A 15210-nucleotide genomic window follows, 5' to 3' on the forward strand; every position below is an offset into this window, starting at 1 on the left:
TTGAACCAAGCCAATGTCTGCGTTTTATTTTTCACAAATGCATTTTGCTGCTGTTTATCATGCAGTTTATCAGCCGGTATAAATTTCCCTTTGTTCCACCTTTAATTGGTTTTAAAATACATAACGCTTTTCTTGTTGAAATAATTTACATACAAGGTCCACTGATAGAATCCTGAAAAGTGGTAAAAGATGGGCTCCAACTTTCTATTCCTGTAAAAACCATCATTAAGCCTGCGTCGCCTCTCTCGTTCCAGGATCTGTCGGGGTCTATCGACGACTTGCCCACTGGTACAGAGGGAGCCCTGAGCCCGGGCGTCAGCACCTCAGGGGTGTCCAGCAGTCAGGGTGAGCAGAGCAACCCTGCCCAGTCGCCCTTCTCTCCGCACACTTCGCCCCACCTGTCAGGCATACGCGGACCCTCGCCATCGCCTGTGGGTTCCCCTGCAAGCGTCACCCCCTCCCGCACTGGCCCTCTGTCTCCTGCTGCGGTGCCAGGTAAAGAAAGAAGATCTGAATTTTAAAAAAATGTTATTTGAGGTCATACTTCTGTTCATGTATTGACAGATGTCTTTGTTGAATGTCTTTTAGTGCGTCATAGTAGTATAAGCTATCACATTTTTGGGGTGTGCAAAATGACAGGACAGGAACTTGTTGACAAAAAAAACCAAATGAAGGCAGTGATTTTGGTTCACCTGCCAAAAGCTGCTAAACCAAAAAACATACCCGCTAAAAATACCTAACCAGCCACAATCATTTAAAATGCGTTTTTTTTATAGAAGTGTCACCTTAACTGTGCTCAGTGTGTGTATAGAGAGTATATAATCAGATGCTGTGTGAAACATTCAGTAAACAAGCAGGAGACAGATTTAGTTTTCATTCAAAACTCACGCACTCACAAATACACCGGATCACATTTGTAATTCATGAAGCGACTAGCCAGATGGGAGCATTAAGTTTTTCCTAACATGATGCTTGTAAACCAGACAGCAGAGATGCATTGTCATAGTCTTTATTTTTAGTTTTTATTTTTTGCTTGGTTTTGATTGGCTCGTGGTCATTTGATACTCAGCAGGTCAAAAGCAATCTTGGAAGTTCTGAAGATAATTTCAAACTCCTATTTGAATTCCTGAGCACTTGTGTTGTTGCTTCCCCACAGGCAATCAGATGCCTCCCCGGCCGCCCAGCGTCCAGTCAGACAGCATCATGCACTCTTCCATGAACCAGTCAGCCATGGGTCAGGACAGGGGTGAGTATGGCGACATGCTTCAAGGGGTTTTAGTCCAAGATATGGTCAAGTAGCTCTTGAGGTGCCCTTATACAAAGCACCTAACCCTCATCTGTTCAGTGGCCGACAGTGGCAAGAATATGTGCCATGTCCTCAGCAACTCTTGGGTGGGATTGTTTGCATATGTATGCATTATTCCCTCCTGTAAACACTCCCCCAGGCTGAATCTTTAAATAAGAATGTTCTTGTAGTCTACTTGCCAGGTCAAATGAGAGTAACAGAACACTCACACTGTGCTGCGTTTGTGAGGAAGTAAAGAGTTCATAATGTGTTATGTAACCGTAGCAGATGCAGTTTTTTTTAAGTGAGGTATTTCCAAATGAAAAAAGTGTGTATCTAATGATGTCCTAATCCTCTCATTCTGCAGTGTACATGCGTAACCCTCAGATGCCTCCTTACGGGTCACCTGGACAACCTGGCTCTGCCTTATCTCCACGCCAGTCTTCGGGAGGCCAGATGCATAGTGGAATGGGACCGTATCCCCAGAACAACTCTATGGGAAACTACGGGCCTCAGGGGGGCCAATATGGCCCACAAGGTAAAAGTCCCTCTACACTGGTAAACAAAATAGTAGAGGAGAGAGGGAGAGTACAGTGTTGAGTGATGCACTCTCCTCCCTCATATCATGCAGAGTTTTTTTTTTTTTTAAACCCCTAAAAATATTATGAATGAGTTTACAGTTGTCGTCTTGCAACCATCAGAGTATTGTAGATAGCCCAGATTTAAAAATGCTTTAAAGTTTCCTCTCACTTTATATATTTATCAAATTATATCACTTCACTTTGAAGTCTCAGATGGTTTCTGTGAGCTTTGAAGAAGTTCTGCTATGAGTCATAGCAGCGAACAGCGAGGGCCAGATAAAGCCCGCTTCATCAGGCTGCTTGTCAGAACAGGCAGCACAGAGGTAAATTTAGAGCCGGACTACTGAAACTCTTTATCTCGTCAGGGAGAAATGAGTAGAAGTCCATCCACCGATTTCTCTGTTTTCGACTGAAATACATTTTACAAAGACAGTAGGCTGGCATCAAACTCCATCAGATGATTGTGTGAAGCAGCCTCATGTAGCAACAGACTAAATGTTTGTCCATCTCTGACACTTCCAGGTTACCCCAGGCAGCCCGGCTACACAGGGATGCCCAACGCCAACTACCCCAGTGGTCCTGGCATGGGCGGCTCCATGAACCCCATGCCCGGCCAGGGCAGTGGGGCTCCATATGGAAGCATGCCACCTGGCAGAATAGGCCCTGGACAGATGGGTACTCGGCCCTACGGTCCTGGGATGGCTTCTAACATGGGCGCCATGCCTCCTCAGGTGGGGTCCGGGATGTGTCCCCCTCCAGGCATGAACAGAAAGGACGGTGGCCCCTCCATGCACCACGGACCTACAAACTCCATACACAACAGGTAGGTGGTTACAGCTACCAGCTGCATTAGTGTCTCAATGAGACACGGGGGAACAGTTGACTGCTGAGGTTTAGTACAACTCATTGTATTAAGACTCTCAAGCCTAGAGAGGTTTTTTTTTTCTATCTTTTAGCAGAATATTTGTGTCCTTGCTTGTACTGCTGCTTGTATGAGCATGAAAAATGATCGGCTCTTCCCACGTGCAAGCCAGTCTGCTGTGTGTTTTGGTGCCTGTGTGCTGCTGAGTAGATGGCAGTAGACCAAACACTTATCTATGAGAGAAAAGGAAGAAATGGAGAGAATAAGAGAGCAGGAGATGGTCTCTGAGATCAGTGAATCACATCCTTCCCCAGCGAGGATGCCAGCTCAGCCTACAGAGAGGCTCTTGTGGACTTGGCAAATGCTAGAATCAAATGACGTAAATTGATGTTTCCTACAGAATAAGATGAACCCAGTGAACACAAAGGAAAAAAAGCATAGACTTGTTACAGTATCAAACAGAAAAGCATTAAAAGGATGACAGACTCTTAATCTTAATTTTTAGGAGTTTCTTAGTGATTAAGTCTTATCAGCCAGTAGTGTCTTACTTCTAAACAAGCCTTTTCTTCTTCAGGCCACCTGGCTACCCCAACATGTCCCAAGGCATGATGGGAGCAGGCTCTCCATACGGCCCCGGCATGAACAGCATGCACGGCATGATGAACCAGGGAGGTCCAGGGCCATACCCAATGGGAGCTAACATGGCCAACAACACCCCTGGTGAGTAAAGGCTACTAAGCAGCCCCGGTCAGGTGGTTGTTGTACCACTATGGGCCTGGAAGTTAATCCATAAAATGGTTTTATAGACTGGTAATCTTTTATTTTATACCCTCCCCTTGTAACTCCTGAACACCCAGGGATGGCTCCCAGTTCAGAGTTTGTCATGGAGAAAATAAACCCTGCCCAGAAGATGAACAACAAAGTGGAGGGAACCCCCAAGCCAGAATCAAAAAAGGTAGAAGTTCTAAATCCTTGCAATTATATTCTTGTTTAATATTAGATTTTTCTTTTCAGTCTCACAATTTTCTCCCGCCATCTGCCTGTCTGTAGAAGTCGAGTTCTTCCACCATCACCAACGAGAAGATCACTCGCCTGTACGAGCTTGGCCCAGAGCCAGAGAGGAAGATGTGGGTGGACCGATATCTGGCCTTCACCGAGGAGAAGGCCATGGGCATGAACAACCTGCCCGCCGTGGGACGCAAGCCTCTCGACCTATTCAGACTCTACGTATCCGTCAAAGAGATCGGCGGCCTCACCCAGGTATGGCTGGATGCCACCTTAATTTGAACTGAATATCACAGATCTAAACAAGCAACATTGTGTTTCTTATGAGTCTGTTGTGTGCATCTTCCTGAGCCTCCTCCTTCCTCTTATCGCCCACCAGGTGAACAAGAACAAGAAGTGGAGGGAGCTGGCCACCAACCTGAACGTGGGCACGTCGAGCAGCGCGGCCAGTTCGCTCAAGAAACAGTACATCCAGTGTTTGTACGCCTTCGAGTGCAAGATCGAGCGCGGCGAGGACCCGCCCCCGGACTTCTTCAACACAGACACCAAAAAGAACCAGCCTAAGATCCAGCCTCCCAGCCCAGGTGAGCGCTGGCGTCCTCCCACACCTCATCACCATTTATTTCCCCCTCTGAGTTACAAATCGAAGTACACTTGTATTGAATGAATGAAAGAACGACGGCTTATTTCATTTCTCTTTCTCTCTTGGCTGCCACGTGGTTGCCATGCAATTCATCACATCTTCCTTGCTCTATTTGCCTCACATCATCTGCCCATAAACTTGTGTTTTTTATGGTACACTATTAATTGCAATGTTAAAAGCCGATCTTAGACCATCGTTTGTCATCAACTGTATGGGCCTGCCATCCTCCATAAATCACTGCTGTTTTGGTATAGTCGTATATACTGGAGGAGTTGTAAATGACGGAGCGGTAGCTGTAAGTCACAGAAGTCCACTGCATCCTCTGGACAGTTCCAAGAAAGGCATCTCTTGGGGGAATACTCCTGGCATTTGCACAGGACATGACGAAAGACTTGTCCTTTCAGACTCCCCCCCCCTATTGGTTTTTTGTGTGAACAGAGACCAGCATACCAAATCTTTCAATGAACTCTGGGTAAAAGTCGTTGTGTGTACACTGGCAATGTGTCATACCAGAGGTGAAGGGGTGTGCAGTGGTTTTTAGGGGGGTGGGGGGGGGGGTTGGGGATTCTCAGGGCTGCGTTGTCGCCTGGAAGCTGTTTGTTTTGGAGGGACTCCTGTTATAGCTGCCAGGAGCAACCACACCAGGATCGACCACGTGCTGTTTCAGTCTGGCCGAGACCCAGGCTGTCAGACACGGGGCACTGACTCAGCGCCGGGGTGTTGTTACAGGAGACATCAGGGTGCTTGTCAGCTGGCATCAACCCTCTAGTTAGTACGAAGGAAGAGCCGGAGAGAGGGGTGGGGGGGTGGGGGGTGGCGGCATGTGGCGGGAGGTGATTTGGCGATAGCGATGCCCCGTCAGTGGCATGTCCTCGCTGCCTGGTGCCTGGCCCAGGGCTACAGAGGCAAGGCAACACTCCCTGGAGATTAGTACTGAGCCAGAAATGATGAATGGGGGGAAGAGCTTGAGTGTGTGTGTGTGTGTGTGTGTGTGTGTGCGTGTGTGTATGTGTGTAAAAGTCACACGATTCTCTCTCTCTCTCTCTGACTCTCTGTTTCTACCATGCTATTTTTTTCTGTTCCTCACGAGATCCTCCTCCCCCTCCCCTTTTCCTCCCTTCATCTTTAGTGGAGGGAAATCCCTGCCCAGGGGGAGGGGGGAGGGGGAGCCGGTTAATGTGTGTGTATGTGTGAGAGCTAGACAGGCAAGAGGGTGATGTGAGAAAATGTGAATAAATGTGACCTGCCAGTGACCCCGGTGTTGTGTGTGTGTGTGTGTGTGTGTGTGTGTGTGTGTGTGTGTGTGTGTGTGTGCCAGTTTAATGAATGGGAACCTGTGAGTCATCAGACTGGCATGCTAATAGTGAGAAAGTCCTGAGCTGAAGTTAAGGATGAGTGCCACTATGTCACACACACATACACACACACCACAAACAATCTATCACTCACTATCACGCAAATATACACAAGTCACTGTCTCTACAGGCCAGGCAGTAATCTGTCAGAGTCAGGGTTTAGATCATTGTTTCCTGGTGACTCCAAGAGCCTGGCGGTGGTAGGGGAGGGTGATGGGAAGTGGAAGTGGGGGTGGGGGGTTGGCATGCTGCGATGAGCTGGAGGATTCAACATTTTCACTGGCTGCGCACTCAAAAGCCAGTCAGCTTGACACAAACTGTGTTGCTCTGTGCAGCACTCAGGAATTTCTTAATGGAATTTAGAATTGCCAAAAGCAGCATGTGTTCCTGAAAGCCCCCAGCAGTGCTCAGCCTATCCATAAGACTATCCTGCCTCTCTATCAACTATCAGCTCTCGCCTTTATTCCTGGAGTGAGGAGAGGAGGAGCAAGAGTTCTTTGAGTTCTCCAGAATCTTTGAATTTTTCAAATTGGAGGTTGTTGTTGTTTTCCCTGTACTCAGTGTGTGTATATCCTTGTTTTGCAGCTGGTTCAGGATCCCTCCAAGGCCCCCAGACCCCTCAGTCCACCAGTAGTTCGATGGCAGAAGGGGGAGACCTGAAGCCCCCCACCCCAGCCTCCACCCCGCACACACAAATGCCTCCAATGCCTGGTGTCAGGTACGAGTTAGAAGTCACAATATCATGTTTTTAAGATATTAAAAATAGCAGGAGTCATCACAATAAAATGAAACTGATCCCTGTGGAGAAAGTGGATCATTGCAGCTGGAAATAGTAATAGAATACAACAAACATGAAAGTATTCTTTTAAGGTATGTAGTGGTTGGTCATGTCTCAACCAACCTACTTGTGTTAAAGGTGCAGTGTGTAGAGTTTAGTGGCATCTATCAGAATGGACTTGGCAGATATGGAATATAATATTCATAAGTATGTTTTAATTAGTGTATAATCACCTGAAAATAAGAATTTTGTGTTTTTACCTTAGAATGATCTGCAACCTCACCACTAGATGCCATTAAATCCTACACACTGCACCTTTTAAAGAGGAGTATAATAATGAAGACAGTATAAAAACGATTGATTAAATTAAGTGTTTGGGATTTAGAATATGACTGCAGCCCTCAAAACCCTCAGAAATTAAGGCTATATTAAGATATGAACTACAGTAATATGAATTTCCTCATAAAAAATGAATACCTTGGAAACTGATATACAGTATATGAACCAAAAATTCTACATTTTACTAACAAGCCTCCTGCCCTCTTGTAGGAGTAGCGTAAATTTGCAGGATCCCTTTGCTGATGGTGGAGACCCAGCATTTTCCAGAAGGAACGCCATGACTCCCAACTCTCAGGGCTACCAGCCCGGTATGGGTGGTCCAGAGATGATGGCTCGGATGGGTCCCTATGAGTCCAACAAAGACCCCTTCGGTGGCATGAGGAAAGGTGAGTGCCGACCAACTAGATCACATGCTGTTGGAATGCTGTTAGAGCTTAAACTAATGATATTTTTCACTTTTAAGCTGGAGAGCCGTTCATGCCGCCAGGCCCTAACAGTGGCATGGGAGAACAGTATAACAGAGGCCCACCTGGCCCCATGGGTAACATGCAGATGGGCCAGAGGCAACAGTACCCTTACGGATACGACCGCAGGTAAACACCACAGTATTCTCTATGTGTCAGCAGTACCATATGGTTTTCTAATTTTGTATTATTTATCAGAGGTATTATTGAGTGCTAGACAAGGTTAGCTTTAGGGGAATTATTTGTGCTATACCAATCCTTTTGTGTATCCAGTAGAACCAAATAAACTGACGAGCATTGTTTGTTTTACAGACAGGAGCCGGGCATGGGCCCTGACGGCAGCATGGGACCAGGAGCTCCTCAGCCCAACATGATGCCTTCTGGAGCCGACACAGGGATGTACTCGCCCAGCCGCCCTCCACCACAGCAAAGGTAAGTAGAATTCAAGGTGAAGATTTGTGTTTATTCTGACCAAAGAAGAAGATGGTTGGATTGAGGCATTTTGCCAGTGCAATCATGTTAAAGAGTACATTTTTATCAGCATTTGATTTTCATGCTTAAAATGTCTGTACATTTGATTGAAAAGAAGAAATGAATCAGTGTAAACTTTTCTCTTTTGTTATTGTTCTCAGGCATGACTCCTATGCCAATCAGTACCCTGGCCAAGGAGCTCCCCCTGGTGGCCCATACCCAAATCAACAACCAGGAATGTATCCACAGCAGCAACCGGTAAGAACATTGTGTTCGGTGTTTGTAGTGCCTCTATTTTAGCTTGATTCCCTGTTTAAAACATTTCTGTGATTAAATATGTTTTTTTACTATATATGTGTTAAAAGTAAATTTTCCTACCTCTGCTTGCATCCTTTTAAAGAGATGTAAGGATTAATTCTTCTTGATATGATTGTATTGAGATACTGAATTGTTAATGCTAACTGTTGTCTGCTGACAGAACTACAAGCGTCCTGTAGAAGGAGGGTATGGTCCTCCCGCCAAGCGCCATGAGGGAGAAATGTACAACGTCCCATATAGTGGCCAGCAGCAGCCAGGACCCCAGTCCTCTGGGCCCCAGGGCCAACAGGACATGTATAATCAGTATAATGCATACCCTGGTGGGGAGCGCAGACCACCAGGCCCACAGAACCAGTTCCCCTTCCCCTTTGGCCGGGACCGAGGACCAACATCTGCAGGCCCCAACTCCCAGTCTCCAATGCCTCCCCAAATGATGGCAAGCCCCATGCCTTCAGGTCCTGATGGCCCCCAGGGCCCAATGTGGCAGGGCCGCAATGAGATGGGCTACCCCAACTATCCCAACCGTCAGGGACCTCCTGTACCTGGCCAGGGCCCTGGCTACCATGGCATGAACCGCTCCGAGGAGATGATGCCGTCAGACCAACGCATGAACCACGAGGGTCAGTGGCCTGGCCATGTCAACCAGCGGCAGCCACCTTTTGGCCCCGGTGGTTCTGGACCACCCATGACCAGACCCCTGCCATCCACCTACCAGACTTCCCAGAACCACATTCCTCAGGTGTCAAGCCCAGCACCCATGCCTAGGCCCATGGAAAGCAGGACATCACCCAGCAAGTCCCCCTACATGCATCCGGGCATCAAAGTGCAGAAAGCCGGACCTCCAGTGCCCGCCTCCCACATTGGCCAGGCCCCTGTACAGCAACCCATGATCAGGCGAGATGTGGCTTTCCCTCCTGGCTCTGTAGAGGCCTCCCAACCCCACCTCAAGCCCCGCAGGCGGCTAACCATGAAAGACATAGGTACGGAACTTCTACTTCACGCCTCACTCAATTTTTTCCATAAAAATGCATATGGATACTGACTAGGGGTGTAATGGTATGTGTATTAGTCCCAAACTGTTCAGTATAGGATGTTTGGTTTGGTACATGACATTCCTTGGTTTGGTATTCTCTGTGACCCAAACAGGTACTGTCAACATAGTTTAATAATTCACTTACTCCAACATGCGGAACAGTAATTCTTCAGTGTGAGTTCCACCCAGAACATTTTGGCAGTGCACCACTTAGCTATAAAATGCTCATGGATGTATGCTAGCCGGCTTAGGCAAGGTATACTGGTTACCCTGTAGTGTCGCGACCATCAGAATGACAAACGAGAGACCCATAACACTGACTGAGTGCAACGCTATTATTAAAATATGCTCCATTATCTCTGTAGTGGCACGATACCATGTCTCCCCGTTCCCCTCCCCTCTCTGTGATGGCCAGCTTTTCACTCCGCCTTTGAGAGAAGCCATTCAGAACAACTATAAACACATTTGATTTCTGATGATGTTGGACAGTATATCATAAGAACCAGTTCTGATCGACCCTGAATCATCATAAACAGCTGTCAGCAGCTGTCCTGACTCCTTGCAAGAAACAGAAAGCTTGTTTTTAAACCGTTATTAGTCCGTTACTAAACCGTTTCAGTAATAGTTTTGGCCAATGAGCCATTTTTGGATGTTTACATCAGTCATACTAAACTGTGACCCCAAAACCGAGGTACATACCGAACCATGAATTTTGTACCGTTGCTCCCCTAATACCAACTATCGGCAATAAGCATTGAAAAAGACTGAATCATAAAGTACAGCAAAAATGTGAGCTGTATAACCTGGACTGGGAGACATAGTTTTACAGAAGTCATAAAATGCTAATCACTACTAAAGGTATGATGAACGACCACCAGCCTGCCTGACCTAAATTGCCATTTGATATTTGGCTGTTCTCTGGGGAAGCTTATTTATAATCATTTAACAGATGTAAGCTGCTGATTTGGAATGATGATAGATACTGGGGCACCACTGCCTGTCTTTTACAACCAAAATAACAGATCATGATCAAGTTGGCTCACATTCATTCTGTTCTTCTCTGTTAACAGGCACTCCTGAGGCATGGAGAGTGATGATGTCACTAAAGTCAGGCTTACTAGCGGAAAGCACGTGGGCCTTGGATACCATTAACATTTTACTGTATGATGACAATAGCATTACTACTTTTAACTTATGCCAGGTAAGTTCCACAAAGCTACATTTGCATGAATATTCTTAAAAAAAAATTTTGTGTGGTGTATGAACCATGGGATTGTTTTGGTAATTATCTTCTTTGGTTTCTCAGCTTCCTGGATTCCTGGAGCTGGTGGTGGAATACTTCAGACGCTGCCTCATCGAGATCTTTGGTATCTTAAAGGAGTATGAAGTAGGAGACCCCGGCCAGCGCACCCTCATAGACCCCAACGCTGCTGATGACTCTGATGACGAAATTCCAATGCCTGAGGGAGAGGACATGGACACAGACGAAGAGGACGAGGAGGATGAGGAGGTAGAAGAAACAAAGGCCAATCCTGACGCCTCTTCACTGGTCCAAGTGAAACAGGAGGAGGACAGCTCCCAGAAAGACAAGTCCTCAGAGGATGAGGAAGAGGAGAAGGAAAGGGAGTCTTCTGTTAAGGAACCCAATACCTCTACCTCAGGGTCCTCCCAAGACCCCAACCTCCACTCGGAAAAGCCCAAGCAGGCTAGTAAATTTGATAAACTCCCCATCAAGTTGGTGCGGAAGAAGAATCCCTTCCTGTTGAACCACTCATCCAAGCTTGGGCAGCGGCAGTGCTTTGACAGCGGCCTGATACACTGGAGCATTGGTGGTGGTGACACTACCGAACACATCCAGACCCACTTTGAGAGCCGGATGAACCTTCTCAAACAGCGGAAACGCACGCCAACAACCTCCGAGAGCCGCAAGAAGGTCCAGATGCCTGAGACAATGACGGAAAACCCTGAGAAATCCAAGTCCAATGGGGAGAATAAGCCCCGGCAGCAGCCCCAGCCATCTGAACCTCAGAAATCTCCAGCAGAGAAGACCCCTCCTCCTCTTCCCATTGGTGCACCAGTCACTGCCACCATTGACGATGTATTATCTGCACGCCCAGGATCAGTCACAGAGGAAGTGGTTCGTGGAGGCGCAGAGGAGCAGAAAGAGAACGGCAAGTACTTGTTCAGCATCAACCCTGACCTGCAGAGCCGCCGTAACATCAAGATCTTAGAGGACGAACCTCACAGCAAGGACGAAACGCCACTCAGCACTCTGTCGGACTGGCAGGACTCGCTAGCCCGGCGCTGCATCTGCGTTTCCAACATAGTGCGCAGCCTCTCCTTCGTCCCTGGGAATGACCAGGAGATGTCGAAACACCCAGGCCTCCTCCTGCTTTTGGGCCGCCTGGTGCTGCTCCACCACAGGCACCCTGAACGCAAACAGGCGCCGGTCACCTATGAGAAGGAGGAAGAGGAAGATGAAGGTGTGAGCTGCGAGAGAGACGAGTGGTGGTGGGACTGCCTCGAGGTGTTAAGGGAGAACTGCCTGGTCACTCTGGCGAACATCTCAGGCCAGCTGGACCTTTCTATCTACCCAGAGAGTATATGCCTGCCACTGCTGGATGGCCTGCTCCACTGGGCTGTCTGCCCCTCAGCAGAGGCCTTGGACCCCTTCCCCACACTGGGGCCCCATGGCTCACTTTCCCCTCAGAGACTGGTCCTTGAGACCCTCAGCAAGCTCAGCATCCAGGACAACAACGTCGACCTCATTCTGGCAACGCCACCGTTCAGCCGCTTGGAGAAGCTCTATGGCTCACTGGTGCGTCTGGTCGGTGAGCGCAAGGTGGCCGTCTGCCGGGAAATGGCAGTCGTTCTGTTGGCTAACTTGGCCCACGGCGACAGCCTTGCAGCACGGGCTATTGCTGTGCAGAAAGGCAGCGTGGGTAACCTGCTAGGCTTCCTGGAGGACAGCCTAGCGGCCACGCAGTACCAGCAGAGCCAGAGCTCCCTGCTACAAATGCAGGGCGCACCCCAGTTTGAGCCCACCAGTGTGGACATGATGCGGCGGGCAGCCCGGGCCCTGCACGCACTGGCTAAGGTGGAGGAAAACCACTCGGAGTTCACTTTGTATGAGTCGCGGCTACTGGACATCTCAGTGTCCCCTCTTATGAACTCTATGGTGTCCCAAGTGATCTGTGACGTACTGTTTCTGATTGGCCAGTCATGACAGCCGTGGGGAGGTTTCAGCTCTGCCTCTTTCCGTTCCCCCTCCTCCCCCCCTTTTTTTTGTGTGTCTGTTGCGTGTGAGTGAAAAGAGCAAAACTGACTGTCCTTTTTTTTTTTAATTTATGCAAAATCACCTCGGATTCCACTGTCTTTTTACCCCTGCTTCTCACTAAAGGAAGGAATATCATGAAGTAGCTGTGGATTTTAAACTTCTGAAATGGAAAGATACTGGCAAAGAAGAGCAGATTGGGACCCAGGCATAGGACAGAGTGCGCTGCCCTGCAGAAAGGACTTGTTTTTTAATGAAAACAAAAATCTCCAGAAAAAAGAAAAAACTGTAACCAAAGTTGCTGTCTCGTTTACAGTGAGTTTGGGGGATACATGTGCTTGGGGGATACATGTGCTCGCTTTCTCCCTCAGGGGGTCGGCAGGGAGAAGAGGGCACGGACTAAACAATATTATGGTTCATGTTTGGAGGCTACATAGACTCACAGACTGTGGTGTGGTATAATTGCTGTAACTTTGGATGCTATATACTCAGCCCCACAGGAACCACATTATTGGCTGTGAACAGACATCTGTCATGGGAGGCCTGTGCAGTAGATTGTAGGACTTTTTTCTGTACTGTACACCTTAAAAACTGTAAACATACTGTAATAATACTGTTTCACACTGAGATACGCTGGCTTGGCAGCAAACTGTAGTTTTTAAAAACAGTTTTAGTTAATGTCGAGAGAGAAAACGGCTTTCCCCCCAAAGTATGGTGAACCTACAACACCCCGACCTCTTCTCTTTGTCCCTTGATTGTATGACTTGACCCTTATATTAAAAAGTCACCTCTTTAGGACTGGTCCTCAACTCTAGATGCAGTCCAAGCTGCAGTGTATATATGATGTTGTACATTACACTTCTCTCTCTTTCTCAAATTCTGTTGCTCTTCACCATTTTTAATCTTTGACGATTACAAGTTCAATGCATCAAGTACGCCATGTGATTACTTGACGCCCCACCCTCTCAGTTACCTTCGGCGCCTCACCCTGCTCGTATCGCGCTCCGGGGGGTGTTTAGCTGCTGTCCAACGCCACCCCCCAACAAACACAACTTCAAGTTTCAGTTTGTCTCCGGTCCGGGTGTAGAGAATATAACAAAAATCATGTCTGCGGTTCCATTTGAGCTCCTTCATAAATGACAAACTAGACCTTGATGAAGAAACCATTTTAATTTTTTGTTTTTTTTTTTTGTTTTGTTTTTTTTTTTTGTTTTTTTTTTTTCCAGTGATGCGGATTCTGCATATTTGTATTTCAGATGATGTAGCTAAAACTTGATGTAAATTCCTCTTTTTTCCTTTTTTTGGCTTAATGAATATCATTTATTCAGTATGAAATCTTTATACTATATGTTCCACGTGTTAAGAATAAATGTACATTAAATCTTCGTAAGACGTTTGCTGTGGATTTATTTATATTCCCTTCATTTGGTTGAGGCAGCAGTAAATAAAGCCCTGAATTTTTCATTCGGCTTGCACTTCACTTGCACGGAGACAATTCGATACATGTAAAGCAGCGTACAGTGTGTTCTGCTGACGGTTTTGATATTTACACACGGATGCAGATGCAACACACACACACACGGCTCCGTGGAGTATGCTGCTTATCAAATGCACAGCCATGTTTTCCATCCGTGCATTGATTGACATCTCACCCCAATGTTGCATGGCTGTCCTTGTCCCTGAATCACACATGCTGATATTTACATATATATTTACATTAGTGGGGAGGGGTGAACCGGCATAGTCTGCTTGGTACATACACATAAGCTTGGAGTTCTCATTTACAAAGGGTGAATTGTTTTTTTTTTTTCCCCAGTATTTGGTCTCTGAATTTCATTTATATTTCGACAAAAGCTGCACTCACTTTTAAGAGAATTCAGTGGGAGAGATATTAAGTGGGTTGCGAGACTTGTTCCAGATAAACCCTACTGTTAATACCCAGTACCAGAGCTGCCAGTCAGAAAGTTTAACTGAGCCATGTTTAATTCTTATAGCACAAAATTACAAGAAAGTTCTCAAATTTTCCATTGCAATCCTCAATGGAACGCAAAATAGCATCCATAAAAACAAAACAGTCAGCATGAGCTAAATGTGGCACCAGCTACGTTTTCAAAGACTACTGCCACCTCTTGATGTGTGCTTTGTTTACTCAGGAAGTCTCATTGAGATCAAGATCTCTTTCACAAGAGAGACATGAAAACAAAGTAATCCAAAGTAAAGTCTTCACTTCCTTTTCACAACACAGACTGTTTTGACTTTTTTGACTTGGTGAAATGCAGTAAGGTACATGGATCTCCTGGTATAAAACCCAGTACACTGTGGACCTTTTTTTTCACCCTCAGAGCTTATTCATGGTCTTTGATAGTATTAAACATAGAAATATACATTCATATAGCAGCTTTCATACAGGAAATGCAGCTCAAGGTGTTTTGAAGGGTCACGCCAAAGGTTTATTACTGCATTTTCATAGAGTTGAACAAGAGACAGCGAAGAAAACCACTGGAGCGGAGATATCCTGACCTTTAGTCAATGTAACTTGATATAATCTTTTGAGACCTGCCCTGCCACCCAAATACTCACTTCTTTCAAACCACCATCAATTTTAGTGCAGGCTGTTTGTTAAAAATTTGCCCTGATGATACCATCAGGGTTATTTTTTCAGATGTTGGAAGCTCTCCTCCAGAGCCACAGATGACATCATACATCTGCTCTCACAGGCTGAGTAGTACTCCTTATGGCAGGTTAACTGAACTTCATGTGTAAAATCAGCAGCCCTTTAATTAGGAAAAAATTAGAATGTAA

General features: G+C 46.6%; 1 protein-coding gene across 2 annotated transcripts in view; it reads left to right on the top strand.

Moving 5' to 3' along the window:
* Positions 1 to 13798, top strand: part of arid1ab (AT rich interactive domain 1Ab (SWI-like)) — a 67755-nt gene extending 53957 nt beyond the window's left edge. For both annotated transcript variants that reach the window (XM_044335184.1, XM_044335183.1), the window contains exons 5-20: positions 255 to 495; positions 1157 to 1246; positions 1653 to 1823; positions 2389 to 2689; positions 3303 to 3448; positions 3586 to 3683; positions 3779 to 3988; positions 4113 to 4317; positions 6317 to 6449; positions 7059 to 7234; positions 7312 to 7441; positions 7625 to 7744; positions 7945 to 8041; positions 8262 to 9081; positions 10205 to 10335; positions 10441 to 13798. In XM_044335184.1, the coding sequence (XP_044191119.1) occupies positions 255 to 495; positions 1157 to 1246; positions 1653 to 1823; positions 2389 to 2689; positions 3303 to 3448; positions 3586 to 3683; positions 3779 to 3988; positions 4113 to 4317; positions 6317 to 6449; positions 7059 to 7234; positions 7312 to 7441; positions 7625 to 7744; positions 7945 to 8041; positions 8262 to 9081; positions 10205 to 10335; positions 10441 to 12360 (4989 nt within the window). In that variant the 3' untranslated portion in view covers positions 12361 to 13798. The remainder of the gene's footprint in view (positions 1 to 254; positions 496 to 1156; positions 1247 to 1652; positions 1824 to 2388; positions 2690 to 3302; positions 3449 to 3585; positions 3684 to 3778; positions 3989 to 4112; positions 4318 to 6316; positions 6450 to 7058; positions 7235 to 7311; positions 7442 to 7624; positions 7745 to 7944; positions 8042 to 8261; positions 9082 to 10204; positions 10336 to 10440) is intronic.
* The last annotated feature ends 1412 nt before the right edge of the window (positions 13799 to 15210 follow it).

Source organism: Thunnus albacares, chromosome 19 (assembly GCF_914725855.1).
Source record: "Thunnus albacares chromosome 19, fThuAlb1.1, whole genome shotgun sequence".
Taxonomy (NCBI): Eukaryota; Metazoa; Chordata; class Actinopteri; order Scombriformes; family Scombridae; genus Thunnus; species Thunnus albacares.